The sequence below is a fragment of the Daucus carota genome, chromosome 3 (genome assembly GCF_001625215.2).
Source record: "Daucus carota subsp. sativus chromosome 3, DH1 v3.0, whole genome shotgun sequence".
Lineage (NCBI taxonomy): Eukaryota > Viridiplantae > Streptophyta > Magnoliopsida > Apiales > Apiaceae > Daucus > Daucus carota.
Window position 1 is genome coordinate 62,207,250 of NC_030383.2, and position 22,311 is coordinate 62,229,560.

General features: G+C 34.5%; 1 protein-coding gene across 11 annotated transcripts; it reads left to right on the top strand.

Moving 5' to 3' along the window:
- Positions 1-1,678: 1,678 nt before the first annotated feature.
- On the top strand, positions 1,679-21,278 carry LOC108214739 (protein HUA2-LIKE 2). 11 transcript variants are annotated; one of them, XM_064090217.1, is made up of 9 exons: positions 1,679-1,983; positions 2,278-11,618; positions 12,987-13,062; positions 14,339-14,512; positions 15,066-15,147; positions 17,941-18,052; positions 18,967-19,043; positions 19,599-19,747; positions 19,910-21,278. In XM_064090217.1, exons 4-9 carry the CDS (start codon positions 14,497-14,499, stop codon positions 20,647-20,649), a joined length of 1,176 nt encoding a protein of 391 aa, XP_063946287.1. In that variant the 5' UTR covers positions 1,679-1,983; positions 2,278-11,618; positions 12,987-13,062; positions 14,339-14,496; the 3' UTR covers positions 20,650-21,278. The 11 variants fall into 11 exon arrangements, with proteins under 11 accessions (XP_063946287.1, XP_063946288.1, XP_063946289.1 ...); XM_064090218.1 differs by having other exon boundaries at positions 3,352-11,618; XM_064090219.1 differs by having other exon boundaries at positions 1,679-11,618; positions 11,913-13,062.
- The last annotated feature ends 1,033 nt before the right edge of the window (positions 21,279-22,311 follow it).

Here is a 22,311-nt window from a genome sequence, read left to right on the forward strand (position 1 = left end):
CTGTTATGGACTGAAGTCACAGATCTGGTCTTATCCAAACAAAAAAGCCCATAAATTCACTAAGGCCTAACAATCAGCCCATTAATAAACCAACGACTGAGGTGCCTCAGAACCGCCCAGCCCATCCAATCAAACCCAAAGGCCAAAGCCTTTAGCCTTCTCCGTTGCGAACACGAAATCATAATTATTCTGACCAAAAATACCCCTGATTTCATTCCCTCTCTGATCCGGTTTTATATCAAATTGCCCACTAAACTCAGCAAAATATGTAACTACTTGATCTACACGGCAACTCGTTTAAACCACTAAACTATTATTATATATCATTCCTTCTGATTAACATCACCATCGACCTAAAAACTGAACCCCTCATATCAATTACCTCAAACTTATCCGTTATTAAACATGACCGGAACATAATCTTCATGTGAATGGATGAAAATAAAAAAGTTCTACCTTATGGTCCTACCTCCTGATCTTCATTGATCTTAAAGATTCGGTTTAAATCCCAGTTAAAAATCACAGGTCAAGGAATGCAGATGAAATGAAAATTATCTATATTCATACTTAGACTTTTTCATTAGTCTGTCATCAGAAATTTTTTAAAATTTCCTTGACTACCTGACAGAGTCTTTTTTGTAAATAGACAGACCATTCAGAGCCTTACTTAGGAATATTGTAGAAAGATTTTGGAGATCCGATATTCTCTGGTACCCCCATTACAAACTCCAAACACAGGTCAAGAAAATCAAAGCCCGTGGCAATAAATTATTAAATTGGAACAATACAAGACCCTTGCAATTATTTTCATATATGAATCAACAAATGTGCAGCTAAAGGAGATGTCAGACAATCAAAATTTTTTAAGAAAATTAACGAAATGATATATACTAGTACTTTAGCGGTTTAAATGAGTCGTCGTAGAGATTGAGTAGGTACTTGATATAATTTGCTGAGTTTGATGGCCAATCTATTATTATATATCTAATAGAGCAACCTTGAGTAAATTAATTCGAAATGACTAATCTACCCTTTGCTCATTATACATATATTTATACATATAAAGGTTACTATTGACTTTTAATACTAACGTATATATTATACATTAATGTCTAATCGTTAATATACATTAATTATAACATGATAATTATTTGGAATTAATTTAATATTATTCATATAAATAATATATATCTAATCAGTTTTAAAATTTCCGTACAAATTTTGTAAATATTAGTATTCTACGTGATTTTTGACTGATTAATCCAGTTTTGACCAATTAATCATCGACTTAACCGAATTTTGTCAAATCGTATTAAAAATCCGTCTAATTATCGATTATACGGTTCAGCCGATTTTTAGAATATTTAATTATTATGATTCAGTAAAATTATATATATATATATATATATAATATTAGAATAATTATAAATATAATATATAACTATACGACAATGACTCTGATCCAACAAGAATCTCATTTTCTATGTCAAATTTTAAATAATTTTAGTTGAGTGATAATTTATTTATATAATAAATGTAACGACCGCAAAACTTCAAGCACGTATATATATACACGTTATTATCATTATATTTTTATTTTTATTATTATTATTTATGCACTAAGTAGCAATTTTTTTTAAAATCAACAGACACAAGATTCGCGAAGTACGATTTTAGTGCAATGGAATAATTATTATATCAGGCACCGATACTAAGAGATTTTGTTAGACCTATATAGCGTATTATTTAAATAAAATTGAAACAAGTGTGTGTTTTAAAAAGCTAAGTTAGGAAGTCTTTAAAAGCAAATAACCCCAATCTATCAATTATAAAAAGGGGGCAAAACAAGAATTTATTGGATAAAATACAACTTCTAGAGTGAGAAGGACTAGAGAGAGAGAAAGAAATTGAAGAAAGAGAAGGTGAAGGAGGAAGGAGAAATTACAGTGGGAGAAAGGAATTGACTAAAAGCTTTTGATTAAGGTAACTAATCTTGATATCTTTCATTTATTTATTTGATTATTTAAGAAAAAGATATATGCATGAGATATATTCTATGACAAGCATTTATTTCTCTCATACACATGTTTGAGTTTAATTCAGAAAACCAAACTCGAATATATTACTATACCATCTCAATTGTTTATACCACTGGGTAATTGGGGTATCTTCAAATGCATTAAATTAGGGTTTCTATCATAAATTAGGGTTCTTTAGAAATTTGGGCATTTTGATTATGTTGATGATTATATGAAATTGAATGGGAGATTTTGTTAGTGTGTTTGAGGGATGTATTCGGAGGGTGGAATTGATGGGAAGGAGGGTCGGAGAGCCGCCGTGACGAGCTCGTCGACGGAGACCGACGTGGGGAGGCAAAGCGAAGAGGAAAAAAAGAAGGGGAATAACGAGGGTGTTGGGTAGTGAACGAAGGAGAGGGTGGTGTAGTGCCACCACGGCCTGACGCCGGCAGCGGCGGCGATGGTGATGTATGGCAGGGGAGAGAGGAGATAAAAGATGTGAGGGAGATGAAGAAGGGGCAGTTTTGTAATTTGCTTGTAAATGGGTACTGATAATTAGTCTGCTGGGTAAAATATTGTTGCTGGATTGTAAAATAAATTGTATATTTGGATTCTTTGCGGAAAAATAGATGGAATAGGCTTTTGAATCGTTAAAAACGGATTAGAAACGAAGGAGATATTAGCGGTCAAAGTTTCACCATTAGAGTTGACTTCGAGGAGAGAGAAAGTGTTGGTGAGGTTGAGGAAGATGATGATGATGTGTCATCTTCTAATTGGCTAAAATATTTAAGGTTAGTATTTAATTAATTTGAGGGATTAAATGATGGAATTAGTAGAAGTGTAAAATATGAAGATTTAAGTAAATAGTTTTTCGGATTTAATGGTGAAATCAAATTTTGGGTTCGAGAAATATTAAATACAATTCTATATTGGGTGATTTAATAAATAATTACTGAATTTGTGGATATGGTTAATAAGGAAGTGAGACTTTGGGAAATCGATATAATAACAAGAATGGAACAAATTAGAGATATTTGTGTGGATTCTTGTCGCGAATAAATAAATTATAAGTAGAGATTTATAATACAATATTTAAAGATTTGATTAACGAATGATTTAAGTGGATTACTTAGATTAATAATAGGGATATCATTATTTAATTGAAGTCCATTATTTGGGGATTTAAGGGATAATCGATAGACTAGAGGAATAAGATAAAAACAATCTATATATTATCAAAGGGAGGAGCTATAAATTATGAATTTATAGTAGATTAATCGAGATTATTACTTAAAGTGGAGAATTACTAAATTTGTTATTTCATGTGGTATAGAATATTTCTTATCTGGAAGGCGAGCTCAATTATCCAAATTGAGATAGGAATATTTTTATTTACCAAAGGATGCCAGGCAAGTTCACTTAATTCCTTCTCTTGATGTGCCAAAGTTGTGTTATTGATTTATCAAATGTGATTATGTCTGATAATTGATTCTATGCTTGAAACTCGATACTTTAATATATTTGAATATTTCGAGAAGATCTGGGAGAGACGGACACTAGAAGATTTGACATTTATTCATATTATTATTAAAACAAACTTTCTTTGTTACCCAAGTCCACTCATTGCTCTGGGTTGACTCAGTATTGTGGAAAACCAGAAATACCATTAATTTTCAAATGTTTAACCTATCATATTTTTTTTTTGAAATGATTATTCTATTCAGAAATCTTTGCATCGTTACAGAATTCATATTCAATATTTGATTACAACCTTGCTCGCAATTGAGAAGTCTAGTTCATATCTTTGAGTTATTGTTTCAATACGAGCATAATTCAATTGAATTGTTCCAACCCTGATTATTCGCTAATATTGCTATTTTGGTTGTCGAGATCCCTATCTTTTGATTCGCTCCTTCTTATGAACTTTGATGAACCTGATGTTCCCTTCAAATAACTGATTATTCCTTCCATATACCTTAAAGTGGATAAATTGCTTGATTATTGATTTCCTCTTATGTTTCCTTATTCTCTTTCAATCTGTTAAACTTCTATTCTTTAATTCGAACAATGATTAATCGATTTTATACAAGGATCGTTAACCATGTTCGGTTCTATGTTATTGTTCTTGGAATGTTGTGATCGGATTACTTGTCTTCATAATCCGAGAGGTATTAAATTCTGAATTGTGAGGATGCATTTGTTCGCATTCTTGTGAGAAAAGGGAAGATTTATTCAATATGAAGTGTGCCAATTTGTACTCAGGGGATGAATTTCATAAACTGGTCAACACGAATGATTTGCATTCGTGGAAGTGGTGGAAAATGTAAATTCTCTATGTGGGGTAAATTTGAGGGTTGAAAATGATAACCCTTATGCTAGCAAAGTGTGGAATTTGTGGGTGGCGCCATTCGACAGTCGCGATCAGGCTGCGAGGGCGACACAGGGTGGTACTCGCTCAATGGCAGTGATCGAGCCTTGTGTGGGACCACTGGGATGGAGACCAGTAATTGATATTTTATTCTTTCTTGAACTCTGTATGTGTGTTTGATTGCAGCACTTCCTTTGAATCTGCTTAATTGACCTGTGTAAATCCTTTTGTGATTTATCTTGTGATGATTTGTGTCATAGTGGACTTGCTGAGCATTCAATTGCTCATACTTGCAATTCTTGATTTCCTTTAAACAACAAAGGTAGAATAATGCACGATTGAGAAGAACAATCCAAAAGCGCACAATAGCACGAACAAGGACAAGGCGTGAGGCTGTGGCAAGACGAAGGGTGGGAAGACTTGTTCCCGTGACGAGGATAAGTGTAATATCGACTTTGGACTTGTGGGGCAAGGTATGCATCGTAAAACAGGTATGCTGAAGGGGTGTGACGGCCTAGATCCGAGGAATGCGGATCTGGGGGCGTTACATATTTGGTATCAGAGCTGTGTTATATTCTTAGGAGACGGGAACCCTAGGAATATAACGAGAGAGTGAGAAACAATAATACAAGAGATAAGATATATGTATATGATAGTTATACATCTACGAGAACAGGCAACGTTATACATGAAACCCGAAAATCTATAGTGGGACATGAAACCTCATAGTTATAAATACATATATGTATATACATGTATCTTTAAGATGAGAAACTTACAATGACATTGTTTAATTATTTGTGAAGATGATAATAGCTAGAGGACGCTCTTATACACCCTATCTTTAGGAATAATATGGGTTGTGGTGCATCAAAGTAAATTATGATTGCTCATAGCAATTCAGAGAATATGATTATTCTAGTCATTGAGCCTTCACCACCTGAGGTTATAGGTTTGGTAACCTACTAGTTACCCAGTAATTATTACCATGTCAGAGGGATAGGCATCAAATTTACCTTATAAATTTTTTCCGAGACTAACGTCTCACTATCATTGAATATCCAAATATCCACCCTCGTCTTCTATCCTTTCATTACTTACATCAGAGGTTAGATATGATCAGTGATTGTCGAAGATACTTGGATGCTTTCAGCTGACTTTTCTAAAGGCTACTTCATTCACTTTTGATTCCACTACGATGCTAACTCCTTATCGGTATCAATTCAAGTTCCATACCTATAACAACACCACATATTGGCGAGATTTTTCTCCCATATTTTGCAATTTTCCAGTTCAATATATATATTCAAATACCAAGCCATGAGCTCGAATGTTACAACTAGAGATTTCTACCCCAAAGACTTTTGTTCCCATCTCATGTTATATTAAGATTCCGATCTTTCTATTATAAGGTTCCTTCTTTTCTACTTTGAAACTCTTTTATCAATTTCTGTTCCAATTTCCGCATCAATCTCAACACCAAATTTTTATTCCAACACCAATCAGTTCTTGTTCTTATGCTCCATATGTTGGGAGCGAGACAGTGCCACTCTCTAAACACTTTACATTATATGATGGTATCAGATGTTATCGAAGTATTACTTTGAGTTTTCAGTTTTTCATGACGTATCTTTGGGGATACGAGAATTATATATTTGTTCAGGAAGTCTGGGTTCCTGGCTCGGGTAATTATGATAAAAGAATCTATCGAATAGTTATTTATGTATTCGAGAGATTTTGGATATATATTCAACAGACTTTGTCAACCGGCTTCGGACACATTGGAGCCATTGTTGTGAATTGAAAATTCTAAGAATTTTGGTATAAAGTTACAGAGATATTCAAACATCGATGGTTCAGATTTCTTTGGTATAATTTGATTTTTGTAAGATAACATTTATAATTTACGAGTATTTGGAGTTCTATTTCTGTTCGTATATAGTTCATGACTATTGACATTGTACGCTAACGGGCATGAGAGTCTTGCATTTCCTTATTATTACAATGCAGATTCGTACATAAGATCTTTCGAGCAAATAGGGATGTAGCAGACATCTTATTAATCATGATTATATTAATACCTCAGTGATTATTAGGACAATAATGTCTTCGAATAATGACAAAATGGTACTCGAACTTAGTGTGCATATGATGAAGACCAGTGAAAATGGACAGTTTTTTTTTGAGATGATTTACAATATGTGATATGCGTGATCTTTTGTACTTATGAAACCGCTGTTCTATCCTTGATCTCGGTATCTTGTATCACCTTTTTATTAAAAAACGTTTCACATACCTATTTCTTTTCAAAACCGCTTTTAAATCTAAACCACCTACCTTTTGCTAATGTGAAACCTTAGGCATGTTGATATACTTCCTTGAACAATTATTAAACCTTAACTGTCTTTACCATTTAATCTTTATTTCATAAACAAAACTCTTGTTAAACATTTGGTAAACAATTTTGCACCACTATAAACAGTTGCTATAGTTGCACTCTTGCATTTCAAATAAACCTGTACACCATGTGAGAATAACCTATTTTTGTTCCTCCCTTATAGAAACAAGATGAACTCTGAAATTGGTAAAAACCAAGAACATGAAATTCCACCAGAGAATGTTTCAGCCAATTCTGATCCGATATAAATGCTCTTTGATCTCTTAAAACAACATGCTCCCAACCTACCAACTCATACCAACGGAGCATCAATCAACCAACCACCTAAATCATTTGTTATATTCAAAAACTTTTAATTTTGTACACCTCCTGAGTTTTAAGAAACCACGGATCCTATTGAAGCTAGGACCTGGTTAAAAGAAATTTAAAAAGAGATTTTGAGATTGTGGGAGTTGAGGATGATAAGGAAAACTCTATTTGCTACATATATGTTAAACGTGGAAGCTAACTATTGGTGGGATGCTAAAAAGGATCTAGAAGGGACTAGTGTTATGACGTGGGAATGCTTTACGAAATTATTCCATAGAAACATTTTCCTAAATACCATGAGAATCACGTAACTCAGATTCTTAGAACTTAAACAAGAGAACGTGTCTGTGGCTGATTATGAAGCCAAATTTACATAACTTGCGAAGTTCGTACAACACTATGTTGATATTAATAAAAAGAGAGCCCGACGTTTTCGACAAGAATCGAAACCCTGGATCCTAAGCAAGGTAGTGATTTGAACTTAGTAATCATGCGAATCTGTTTTAGAAGGCTGTTATCGTAGAAAGCGGGAGTGAGCTATACAGCCGTGAAAAGAATGGCAAGAAATGGAGGGCACCAAAGCCTGGTCGTAGCCAAAAGAAGAAGATATGGGACTAGAATATTAAAAAAAAAAAACCTTTTGTTAAAATGCTATTCAACAGGGAGGGAACACTTTGAATCAGAAATTGAGAAAATCGCGACGGGAATCAGGGGTTCAGGCCCCCATATGCTGCAAATCTTCTCCAAGGAAGACCTCTTCTGCGTGAATGCAAGAATTGTTGAAAGAAGCATCCAGCTCCGGGCTATCAAGAGTTTGCCGTTTGTTTTATCTGTTGACAGAAAGGACATTATGCTTCGAAATGCAAATAAAAACCTGTTACTTGCTTCAACTATGACAAGATGGGCCACATGTTCAGGGATTGTTGAGCACGACGTAAAGAAGACACTATTCTGAGATTATCAACACCTCTAGAAAGGAGCAAGGCAACATTGTACACCTTTAATATGGCAATGAAAGACGCTATAGTCAATGACGACATTATTTCATGTACACTTACAGTATATCTTTAAGATGTTTGTGTGCTGATTGATTCCGGCGCCATCAAATGGTGTATTTTTGTAAACTTTATGCCAAAAAAAAAAAATACAAAAAAGTTAGGTAGTGTTGCGATACCTCTAGAAGAACCCACGAATATAAAAATAGCGAATCAGGATGTGAATTCTGTGGATCAAGTGTTTCCTAGTTGTGAAGTAACGATTCAGAAATAAATTTTCAAAGTAGATTTAATTCATTTTAAGTTAGGGGATTTTGACGTGATATTTGGAATGGAATGGTTACGAGTTACGGTTAACGAGTTACGACACTCAGATTTATTGTAGACGAAAACGTATAAGAGGTAATAGTGGAAAGAGAGTGATTGTAAGAAGACGAGACCAAGATAAGAAAATTTTGATCATGATACAGTCCAAGAAATTGCTTCGGCAAGGATGTCAGGCCTATTTGGTGCACGTGATAGATACGAAGAAATAGAGTCCTGAGATGGAAGAAATCTCGGTGGTAAATGAGTATGTGAATGTTTTTTTTTTAAAAGAGTTACCGGGATTACCCCCAACTAGGGAGATTGAGTTCACTATAGATCTTGTGCCAGGTACCGCACCTATATCAAAAGCTCCTTATAAAATGGCATGAGCATCAATAAAAGAGTTAGCAACACAAATACAAGAATTATTAGGAAAAAGAAAGAGTCATTGGGCCAAGTGTATCCTCGTGGGGAGTTGCAGTGTTGTTTGTAAAAAGAAAAAAAGATGGAAGTATGAGGTTGTGTATTGAATTTAGGGAATTGAATAAGGTGACAATAAAGAATAATTACCCTTTGCCAAGGATTGATGATTTATTTGATCAATTGAAGGGAGCAGCTCACTTTTCTAAGATTGATTTAAGATCTGGATATCATCAACTTAAGATTAAACTTGAAGATGTGCCTAAGACGTCTCTTAGAACGAGATATGGACATTATGAGTTCTTAGTAATGCCTTTTGGGTTAACCAATGCACATGTAGCCTTTATGGATCTTATCAATAGAGTATTCAAGAAATATTTGGATAAATTTGTGATTGTTTTTCTTGAAGACATTCTGATTTACGAAAAGAGCATATAGAGCATCTAAGAACCCCATTGAAAATTTTGAAGAAGAAAAAGTTGTATGTGAAAGTTTTAAAATGTAAGTTTTGGTAGGGGCAATACAATCTCTTGGATATGTAGTTTTAAAGGATGGTATATCAGTAGACCCTGTGAAGATTGAAGCAATATGAAATTGGGAAAGGCCTAGGATTCTGACTGAATTTAAAAGTTTTCTTGGATGGGCTGGCTATTATTGAAGATTTGTACAAGATTTTGCAAATATTGCAACTCCTTAAATACGATTTACCAGTAAGGAAGAAAATTTCGAATGGACGCCAAAGTGCGAGGAAATCTTTCGAGAACTTAAGAAAAGACTTACAACGACTCATGTATTTGCGTCACCTGATGAAAGTGGAAACTTCATGATTTATAGTGATGCGTCTCACAAAGGCTTATGATGCGTATTGATGCAACACGAGAAAGTAATTGCTTACGCCTCTAGACAGCTAATAGACTATGAGCTCAGGTATTCTACCCATGATTTGGAGTTAGCGTTGATTGTATTCGCATTAAAGACTTGGCGATATTGTCTATATGGCGAGAAGTGTGAGATATAACTGATCATAAGAGTTTGAAGTATTTGTTTACAAAAAAAAAATGAAAATGAGACAGTGAAGATGGTTAGAATTGATCAAATGTTACGATGTGCAATTAGTTATCGTCCTGGCAAAGGAAATGTAGTGACTGATGCGCTAAGTGAAAAGAAAGATTAAATATGCTAACCTTACCTTTAGAATTAAGGAAGGAAACAGAAAGTCTAGAGTTGGAAATAAAAGATTTGAGTTTAGAAGGAGAAAGACTTTACGTGATGTTGTTACAACTTGAATTACTAGGAAAAGATTAAGACATGTCAAGAGAAAGTGGTGGAGAAGCAAATGAAGGAATTGACATAAAGAAAGATACTTATGTCTAGAGGATGAGAAAGGAATTCAGAGATTTGCTATTAGAATTTGGATTCCTAGAGTATTGGAGTTGAAAGGAGAGATTCTGAGTGAAGCACAGGATTCAAATATTATGTACCGCGGGAAGTATGAAGATGTACCAAGATCTTAAGACACACTATTGATGGCCAAATATGAAATGTGAAATTGCAGATTGGGTGTGTAAATGCTTAACTTATCAAAGAGTAAAAGAGGAACACCAAATATCAAGTGGATTACTATGGCCTTTAGAGATCCCAGAGTAGAAATGGGAACACATTACTATGGTTTCATTGTAGGGTTACCGCAAGCACGATCAAAGCACGACGCCATTTGGGTTATCATATATAGACTTATGAATTAGCTCATTTTCTACCAGTAAGTGAAAAGTATACAATGGAGAAGTTAGTGACTATGTATTTGAAGGAGACTGTGAATCGTCATAGAGTGCCCGTGTCAATTGTATAAAATAGAGATGCAAGATTAGCTCAAGATTCTAGAAAACCTTTCAAGAGAGCTTAGGAACTAAGTTGAAATTTCAGTACTGCTTATCATCCACAAACAGATGGACAAAGTGAAAGAACAATTAAGACAATCGAGGATATTTTAAGAGCCTACTCATTAAATTTTAAAGAAAGTTGGCACGATTATCAATTAGCTCTTCCATAGGACTTGCAACATATTCGTAATGTATTTCACATGTCGCTATTAAAAACTTACAAGACTGATAAACGACATATTTTGGATTATGAGCCAATAGACGTACAACTTGACTTGACTTGAGAAGAAAGAATCGTTCAAATAATGCATACAAGAGTTGAGAACACAAAAAGTAAAGTTGGTCAAGTTGATATGGCAAAATAAAGCTGTTGAAGAAGAATTTGGGAGCTAAAAGATGAAGTGCAGAAGAATCATCTCTCTTTGGTTGGAAATCAAACATGATTCCGAGGACGGAATCCTTTAAGGGGGAGAGACTGTAACGACCGCAAAACTTCAAGCACGTATATATATACACGTTATTATCATTATATTTTTATTTTTATTATTATTATTTATGCACTAAGTAGCAATTTTTTTTAAAATCAACAGACACAAGATTCGCGAAGTACGATTTTAGTGCAATGGAATAATTATTATATCAGGCACCGATACTAAGAGATTTTGTTAGACCTATATAGCGTATTATTTAAATAAAATTGAAACAAGTGTGTGTTTTAAAAAGCTAAGTTAGGAAGTCTTTAAAAGCAAATAACCCCAATCTATCAATTATAAAAAGGGGGCAAAACAAGAATTTATTGGATAAAATACAACTTCTAGAGTGAGAAGGACTAGAGAGAGAGAAAGAAATTGAAGAAAGAGAAGGTGAAGGAGGAAGGAGAAATTACAGTGGGAGAAAGGAATTGACTAAAAGCTTTTGATTAAGGTAACTAATCTTGATATCTTTCATTTATTTATTTGATTATTTAAGAAAAAGATATATGCATGAGATATATTCTATGACAAGCATTTATTTCTCTCATACACATGTTTGAGTTTAATTCAGAAAACCAAACTCGAATATATTACTATACCATCTCAATTGTTTATACCACTGGGTAATTGGGGTATCTTCAAATGCATTAAATTAGGGTTTCTATCATAAATTAGGGTTCTTTAGAAATTTGGGCATTTTGATTATGTTGATGATTATATGAAATTGAATGGGAGATTTTGTTAGTGTGTTTGAGGGATGTATTCGGAGGGTGGAATTGATGGGAAGGAGGGTCGGAGAGCCGCCGTGACGAGCTCGTCGACGGAGACCGACGTGGGGAGGCAAAGCGAAGAGGAAAAAAAGAAGGGGAATAACGAGGGTGTTGGGTAGTGAACGAAGGAGAGGGTGGTGTAGTGCCACCACGGCCTGACGCCGGCAGCGGCGGCGATGGTGATGTATGGCAGGGGAGAGAGGAGATAAAAGATGTGAGGGAGATGAAGAAGGGGCAGTTTTGTAATTTGCTTGTAAATGGGTACTGATAATTAGTCTGCTGGGTAAAATATTGTTGCTGGATTGTAAAATAAATTGTATATTTGGATTCTTTGCGGAAAAATAGATGGAATAGGCTTTTGAATCGTTAAAAACGGATTAGAAACGAAGGAGATATTAGCGGTCAAAGTTTCACCATTAGAGTTGACTTCGAGGAGAGAGAAAGTGTTGGTGAGGTTGAGGAAGATGATGATGATGTGTCATCTTCTAATTGGCTAAAATATTTAAGGTTAGTATTTAATTAATTTGAGGGATTAAATGATGGAATTAGTAGAAGTGTAAAATATGAAGATTTAAGTAAATAGTTTTTCGGATTTAATGGTGAAATCAAATTTTGGGTTCGAGAAATATTAAATACAATTCTATATTGGGTGATTTAATAAATAATTACTGAATTTGTGGATATGGTTAATAAGGAAGTGAGACTTTGGGAAATCGATATAATAACAAGAATGGAACAAATTAGAGATATTTGTGTGGATTCTTGTCGCGAATAAATAAATTATAAGTAGAGATTTATAATACAATATTTAAAGATTTGATTAACGAATGATTTAAGTGGATTACTTAGATTAATAATAGGGATATCATTATTTAATTGAAGTCCATTATTTGGGGATTTAAGGGATAATCGATAGACTAGAGGAATAAGATAAAAACAATCTATATATTATCAAAGGGAGGAGCTATAAATTATGAATTTATAGTAGATTAATCGAGATTATTACTTAAAGTGGAGAATTACTAAATTTGTTATTTCATGTGGTATAGAATATTTCTTATCTGGAAGGCGAGCTCAATTATCCAAATTGAGATAGGAATATTTTTATTTACCAAAGGATGCCAGGCAAGTTCACTTAATTCCTTCTCTTGATGTGCCAAAGTTGTGTTATTGATTTATCAAATGTGATTATGTCTGATAATTGATTCTATGCTTGAAACTCGATACTTTAATATATTTGAATATTTCGAGAAGATCTGGGAGAGACGGACACTAGAAGATTTGACATTTATTCATATTATTATTAAAACAAACTTTCTTTGTTACCCAAGTCCACTCATTGCTCTGGGTTGACTCAGTATTGTGGAAAACCAGAAATACCATTAATTTTCAAATGTTTAACCTATCATATTTTTTTTTTGAAATGATTATTCTATTCAGAAATCTTTGCATCGTTACAGAATTCATATTCAATATTTGATTACAACCTTGCTCGCAATTGAGAAGTCTAGTTCATATCTTTGAGTTATTGTTTCAATACGAGCATAATTCAATTGAATTGTTCCAACCCTGATTATTCGCTAATATTGCTATTTTGGTTGTCGAGATCCCTATCTTTTGATTCGCTCCTTCTTATGAACTTTGATGAACCTGATGTTCCCTTCAAATAACTGATTATTCCTTCCATATACCTTAAAGTGGATAAATTGCTTGATTATTGATTTCCTCTTATGTTTCCTTATTCTCTTTCAATCTGTTAAACTTCTATTCTTTAATTCGAACAATGATTAATCGATTTTATACAAGGATCGTTAACCATGTTCGGTTCTATGTTATTGTTCTTGGAATGTTGTGATCGGATTACTTGTCTTCATAATCCGAGAGGTATTAAATTCTGAATTGTGAGGATGCATTTGTTCGCATTCTTGTGAGAAAAGGGAAGATTTATTCAATATGAAGTGTGCCAATTTGTACTCAGGGGATGAATTTCATAAACTGGTCAACACGAATGATTTGCATTCGTGGAAGTGGTGGAAAATGTAAATTCTCTATGTGGGGTAAATTTGAGGGTTGAAAATGATAACCCTTATGCTAGCAAAGTGTGGAATTTGTGGGTGGCGCCATTCGACAGTCGCGATCAGGCTGCGAGGGCGACACAGGGTGGTACTCGCTCAATGGCAGTGATCGAGCCTTGTGTGGGACCACTGGGATGGAGACCAGTAATTGATATTTTATTCTTTCTTGAACTCTGTATGTGTGTTTGATTGCAGCACTTCCTTTGAATCTGCTTAATTGACCTGTGTAAATCCTTTTGTGATTTATCTTGTGATGATTTGTGTCATAGTGGACTTGCTGAGCATTCAATTGCTCATACTTGCAATTCTTGATTTCCTTTAAACAGCAAAGGTAGAATAATGCACGATTGAGAAGAACAATCCAAAAGCGCACAATAGCACGAACAAGGACAAGGCGTGAGGCTGTGGCAAGACGAAGGGTGGGAAGACTTGTTCCCGTGACGAGGATAAGTGTAATATCGACTTTGGACTTGTGGGGCAAGGTATGCATCGTAAAACAGGTATGCTGAAGGGGTGTGACGGCCTAGATCCGAGGAATGCGGATCTGGGGGCGTTACAATAAAATTTTAGATAATGTATTTTTTTATATTTATATTTTAATAAATATCATAATAGTGAGGATATATGTACATTTAAACATTAAGATACTATGACTTAAAATACAAATAAATATAACATTTAAATTATTTTTAAAATACAAATAATTTAAAAAGATATAACATATATTAAAAATTAATTAATTAATTTTGAGCAACCCGTGGGTTAAAAAGCTAGTCAATCAATCATCAATATACTTATATAAAGGAGAAGCGAGGGGCGTGTAGGTGGCGCCTCTCACATCGCTCCGTTCTATTTTTCTAATTTTCTCGAAGTTTTGGATGAAAAATATCAAAAATTAAAACTACCTTTTTTAGGTTCGGATATATTAGAAGCAAGTTTCAGAATCTGATTTTGTTTCAGATTATTTGTGGAATATAGTAACTTGAAAGTTTTAATCTGATTTTGTTTCAAATTATTTAAATGAAAAATATCAATTTTTTTTTTTTAACGTAGGAACCCGCAGCCGCTACCCTTCGGGTGCGCACTGGGTAAACCCACGAGCTCACGCAATAGCCTGCAAACTACGTGAACCAAGGTAAACCACATGCTCTGATCCAGGAGGCATAATCACAAATTCTGCTCCCTTCGGGAGTCGAACCTGTGACCAAGAGGATACATGTCCTCTCTTTAACCAGCTGAACCAACCCTTGCGGGCTATAAAAAAAAAAATCAAAAATTAGAACTACCTTTTTTAGTTTCGGATATATTAGAAGCAAGTTTCGGAATCTGATTTTGTTTCAGATTATTTATGGAATATAGTAACTTGAAAGTTTTAATCTGATTTTGTTTCAAATTATTTAATTATGTGAAATAGAGTAGCACACAAGTCTCTCTGCACCTATAAATACCCATATAGATTGTAGGGTTTTGAATCATCTAAACACAACCTCTTCTCTCTCGATAAGTGAAGGCTGTTTATACGGTATTAAAAAATAAAGGTTGTTGCAAACAAAGTTAGTTATAGACCGCTATGTAACATGGGGGAAGAATAAAGTCTTGACATGATATTGATGGATGATATCAATAAATTAACTATTAGTGATGTATGTTTGTTAGTTATTCTTTTATAATATTTGTTTTGTTAATCAGACATGTTTGTTGTTATTAATTTTTATATGATTTACTTTGTATAGAGGGAAATATAATTATTCATACATAATCTGTTTGCTCCGTTCAAGCAACTTTTAAGTGAAGGCTGTTTATACAATATTAAAAAAAAAATTGTTACAAACAAGTGTAATTATAGACCGCTATCTCACGGATTTAGGTTAAATGTTTTTGTGCACAATCAATCCAAAAAAAATGGAGGAAGGTGACAATGTAAGAACATGATTAAAAAAAAACACAAATAAAAATAAGATTCGTCGTGCTTTAATTTGTTAATTACGTGTAGAAGTTTATTTTCTTTTTTTTCACCATGAATTACAATACAATTTTGCAATTTTATATATTAGTATTGGTATTACATCAAGATTTTTATAATATAAAATTTATTTTATTCTACAAAAATTAATTTTGAATCATTAATATATTTTTTTATAAACAGCCATAAAATTATTGCATTCTACAAATCTTAATATTAAATTATTAATATAATTTTTATAGGCCGGCGCAACGCGCGGCTTCTCGCATAGTTTGATATAATATAATACCCTTCTCTGATCTATCTCTCACTTTTTTAAAATTTTCACGGAAAGAGCATATGTGAATTGTACAACACACCCATATTAGAGTTTGTAATCTGAGCTTGCAAGAGCATCTCCAATAGGCTCTTAAATAGGTTCTAACTCAAGATACGAAGAGGAGTCAAAAAATTGAGCTCGAAGAGAAGGGGTCGTTTGGTTCGTGGGTTTCTGGAATGAGGTATGGGGTTTGTCCATTCCAAACCCATACCTGGTGTTTGGTTGAGAAAAACAAAATCTGAAACCCATACCTTAAACCCCCAAGGTATGGGTTTTTGATACCCAAGTGGGGAGGTGGGTATGAGATTGGGATATGAGCTATATTCATTTTTTTTCCCCTCTCTTTAAGTAATGAAATATTAATGTTTGATACAAAATTAAATCAATGATGCAAAAATATATGACAATAATAATTTTATTAATATTTTTAATTAATATATATTAATAACTTATTTTTTATAAAAATTATATATATTGATTCCAGCACTCAACCAAACACATGATATCAGATATGATACCTCAAACCCATACCAGCTTAACCCGATTCCTCATTCCAACCCGATACCACTGCTCGAACCAAACGACCCCTTAGTGGCTCCTAAGAGCAACTCCAGCCGCTTCCCTATTTGGAGTCTTAAACCAAAATATGAGGAATATGGGAAAATAATCCACTCCAACAGTATCCTAGTGATTCCTTAAATCACTAAGATCCACTAGCCATGCCTTATTTTTAGGTAACCTCTCTCCTCTCCTAAATCTTATTTTATAATAAATTTTGAATACAAACATGTTCTCTCTCTTCACCTATTGCAATAATGGTAACTTTTAATAATAAAATATTATATAAGGAATGAATATAAGGAATATTGTTGGAAGTGAGAATAGCTATTATTATCTTAAGTCACTAGGATCCAATATTTTATATTATATTTAAAGAATGGGCTAAGATGCTGCTGGAGATGCTCTAAGAGCAGTGTCTTAGTGTCTTCCTTATAAATATTATAAAATATTGAATCCTAGTGATTTAGGACAAGATTTTGTATTTCAACTCCAACAATGATCCTTATAATTCATTCCTTATTATTATTATAATAATAAATTTGGAAAGAGATTGATAAAAAGATGGAAGGAATAGAGAGAAAATAAGTTACAATAAGAGAGAGAAATGATTTTTTTATTAAAGAAATCAAATAAGGCATGGCTAGTGGTGCAACTCCAGCAGCTTTCATATTTCATGTCCTAAGTCCAATTATAAGGAATGTGACATAAATTAGTGCTCCAGCAACTAGGATCCTCTTTCCATGCCTTATTTGATTTCTTGATGCAAAAAAATGCAAAAAATGCTTTAAAATTCTAATCCAATACACCCCTCTTAACTTTGTCCTAAATTGCTAAGAGCCAGATTGTTTATATTATATTTAAGAACACTCTTCGAGATGCTCTGAGGCCCTGATACGTAGGCCCCAACTCCTTAGCCCATACACACACACTCTTGTTTCACACCCATATTCTCATACACTCACAATTTACATCATCTCCAAACCGGCGATTTCTTCGGCTGTTTTCCGGTAAAGATCGCACCTTTAAGTTGTTTTGTGTCTTGAATTGTACTTAACTGAGCTTAATTTGATTGAATTGTGTGCTAGTGTTGGCTTCTTGATGGGTCGAAGAAAAGGTTCGAAAAACCGTAAGCGTCAATGGAGAGTCGGTGATCCTGTGCTTGCCAAACTTACTGGCTTTCCGTCTTGGCCTGCGAAGGTATATGTGTAAATTGTGTTTTTTTTTTTGCGTGTGTTTTTGTGTATAAAGATGCTGACTTTATTGTAAATATGTGTGTAAATTGTGTGTTTCTATGTGTGAAGATGTGAATTTTGTTGTTAAGATGTTAACTTTATCGTAAATGCGTGAGCTTTAGTGTCAAGATAGGGAATTTAGTTGAATTGTGTTGTTTAGGGTATGTTTTGATCAGGGTTTGGTTTTAATTTTTGATTTACTGTTTATGGATTTGGCGGGGAGGTTTAGGGTGTGTTGTTCTATTTGGTTTTTGGTGGTGTGTGAATTTTTTATGGTGTTTGGTTTCAGGGGGCTGGAACTAGGGTTGTTTATGGATCTGGAGGGGAGGTTTAGGATGTGTTTTTTTATTCGGTTTTTAGTGTTATTTGTATTGTTTATGTTGTTTAGTTTTAGGGGGTTGAATTAGGGTTTTTTATGGATTTCGCGGGGAGGTTGAAGATGTGTTTTTTTTTGTTTTTGTTTTTGGCGGTACGTGAATTGTCATAAATGCCATATATGTTTCTACTATTATGTGGATGGTGACGCTTCTAAGAGAACTGGGTAGTGGGTTGTGACATTGTATGAGCTATTTGGTAAATGGGCAAGCAATTATGGACTCTAATAAATTAAGGTTTTTCGAAGAGGTAATAAAAGATTTGAACTTTAAAAGCGGAAAAAGAAATGGTAGGCGGAAGATTGCGATACAGAAGGCTAGGCATTAAATGTCAGTAAAATGTTGCTGTTAATTGGGCGAATGCATTTTTCTCGTGTGCAAGCGTCATATGATGCTCTTTACATCATAAAATACGTAGAGGAAGTGACATGCCTCAAGCACATGGGATAACTATTGTATGACTAACGAAATTCAAAGCTCGTAACTAGTTGTTTGCTTTTGGCAGGTTGAGGCGCCGGAGAAATATGGTCTTCCAGTGGACTGTAAAAAGGTGTTCGTGTTTTGCTTCGGCACCCAGCAAATGTAAGTCAGCGTGGCCACCCCTAGAGTACTATCTTTTATCAGTTTATGTCATCATTGAAATAGCTCCACAAGTAAGCCTTGATTTTTGTCTATAAAAGGGAATTTCCTGTGTGTCACGAGATTTTCATATGTGTACAAATTCATCTAGCCATATCATAGAATACATATGTTGAAATGATCTTTTTTTAGGCTCACTTGTAATTATCGTGCCAACCATCATAAAGGGGTGATCAAGGTAGCTCTGAGGTACAGGTCAGGAAAAAATTAACCGAGGTTCTTAATCTTAAACACCTACACTACAGGCAACTTAAGGATCCTATGTTGAGACTTGAGAAATTGTAAAGATCAATATATTGGGGATGGGTAACATTTTCCTATGTTTGTTAACCAGGCAACTTAAGGAAGAGAGTTTATAGACGGTCCTAGAATAAGTGCCTTTCTGATCTTCTCTGGATATGCAACTAGTGCAAATGAAAGTGCTTTGCTTGATTGCCATCATACAACTGGCTTGTTTTTCCCCCTTTTAACCTTTTTTTGGTCTATTTCTCCATGTAGTGCATTCATTAATCCAGTTGATGTTGAAGCGTATTCGGAAGAAAAGAAGGATTATCTTATAGTGAATCGTCATACTAGAGGTTCTGATTTTCATCGTGCAGTACTTGAGATTATTGCCTATTCTAAGAAGTCAAGAAATGAAGACAAAGGTACGAATTGTCCGTTAATGGGTGAAGTAAATATGACAAATGGTAGCAATTCTATAGATTCTTTGGCTGATTCTTCTGTGAAGGATGAAGCTTCTAAAGCAATTAGTATTGATTCTAAAAAAGTTAGATATGATGATGACTTTCTTGTTGGCGGGGCTTCAGCTGCAGATAAACAAGACCCTTTCCATATTAAGGAAGCGACGCCATCTGAGGATCCTCTTTGTAATGTCAATGCAAAAGAGATGTTCCTGCCGACAGGGGAAGATAATAGAGTTGCAGAAGAACAGAAACTATTCACGGAGAAACGGTTGATGTCTAATCGACGGTCAAGAAATTCATCTCAGGTGAATTCCTACAAACTTCGGAACTCTATAAAGCCGTCTAGCAAGATTATAGAAGGTGGAGGGATTGGAGGCCGGTATGGGATGCGGAGTCCCTCGTGTAGGAGGCGGCGAACTAAGAAATCACCAGATGTATCTAAACTTAAAGATGTTGGTTCAACTGCTTCTGTTTTTTGTGGCAGTTATGAAAAAAATGATTCAGTAATTGGCACGGTTGGCTCTGGTTCTCTTAGTTTCAATGAGGGGAGCACTATGGTGTCTGGTTATGGACTGCCGCAGACAGAATCTGCTGTTAAATGTACTGAGGGAGATACTGAGCTTAGTAATAAGCTTGACTTGCCGTCCAGTGCTGTTATTGTGAAGAAAAAAAGAAAGCCTATCAGGAAACGAGCCAACAGTGGTACTAATGAACTTACTGGACTTGAGAAAGAGCCAGCATCAGAGATTGAAGAGCATAAAGCCTGTCAGACTCCACCTAGTAGTAATAAGGATTGGGATGTGGATTACATCAATGATGACGGAGATGAGCATTTGCCATTGCTCAAAAGAGCTAGGGTCTGAATGGGTCTATTATCATCTGAAGTGGAGGAATTAGATTCCCCAGTCTATCCGGAGAAATCTTCTGAAGTTTCCTTGGTCCATCCTGAGAAATCTTCTGAAGTTTCATATTGTTGGATGATAAGCGTTGCTGTTTTCTTTCATAAGAGGCCTTAAAACATATCAAATACTGACATGATCAAATTTTATAATATTTTAATTGGCTAGTACAAGAGATATAAATATAAATTTATGTACTTGATTGGGATTTAGAATTAATTTAAATTTATATGCTCCTATTATACTAGTGTCAAAAAGATTATATATTTCAAGGCCCAAAAAAGAAGATATACCATGGCCAAATATTGCATGACTTAAACTAGAAGAACCATGTGGAGTAGGGTATTGATCTTTCTTGGAGCATATTCTTCATTATATGCGAACTGAAGTGAAATTTTTGTACCATCACTAGCTAATCTTTGTATCGAGTCATTGTAGATTTATATAAACACAAACCCGATTTAAAGGTTGGAAATGAAGTGTATCATAACTTCTGTATTATATATTTACTATCAACTTAAGAATATGTTTATTAGTACCTTCAATCTCCATCTTTGTTTGCTTCATCTTTATCAAAATCCTCAACTTCTCCATCTAAGATTCCATTCTTGTAATAAGTTGATGTAGTTGTCCTCTCAAAAAGCTTAGAAACCTTCGCAAGGCAGCACCAATTGATGCTTTCGCTGTCATGCTCGTTGTCGGATCTGGAAGACCAGCAGTCTATTATAGTAATCAAACTTGCAAAGTTAAAAACAGACATCACTAAGTTCAATACCACCTATGTAAACCATGTAGACTTGCTTGAATCTTGTCTGGAACTTCTAATATTGTAAGACCCCAGTCACCCTCTGGTGAAAGCACATGAAATGCAGCATATTTAACTGTTCCATTCATCAATGGCAGCCTAGATCTCCGTGGATTAGAATAACAGTGGAAGCAAATCTGAAACAAAACAAGTCAAGATTAGTAGGAGAAGTCATTAATTACTGCTAACTACATGAATGTCTACACGAGATCTATTTTTTACCTATACTCTGGTGCAGAAGCTTGATTTGAACGGTGAGTTCTTCCCAACGGCTGAATCGCGTGATCAACACTCCAGGGTATTTCTAAGGTGAAGTGTACCCTCCAAAGATATACAGCTATCATTTTGTATTATATAAATACAAACGGAAAAGACAGTTGGTATGTTAGGCATAAATTTATATAACATCCAAAGTACCTCCTAAAATGAATAAAATTTTCATCTTCGAACTACAAGGGGTGTTTATGGATCTTGATTGTTCTTGGAGCATCTTCTTCATTGTTTACTACATCGAAGAACAACATACACTCCATTTGAATAAAAAAATCATTTATAGAATAAAGATAATACCAATGAAATCTCCAACATTTCTCATCTCACCTCCAACATTGGTCCGGTGGCTTTAATAATTGGTGCAGATAAATTCATAGGCGGGGACCTTGCCATCTCAGTTTCTTTTGGACTTTCATGTAGGTAAATAAGAGCAGTTTTTCCCATACGGGCATTCGTTTCCAGCAAAAAAATACCTGCAAAGCATCAGCCCACCTGGTGTTTTTGGATAATTATCCGATGCCCGTGTACTTTTAGCATGCACCAATTCT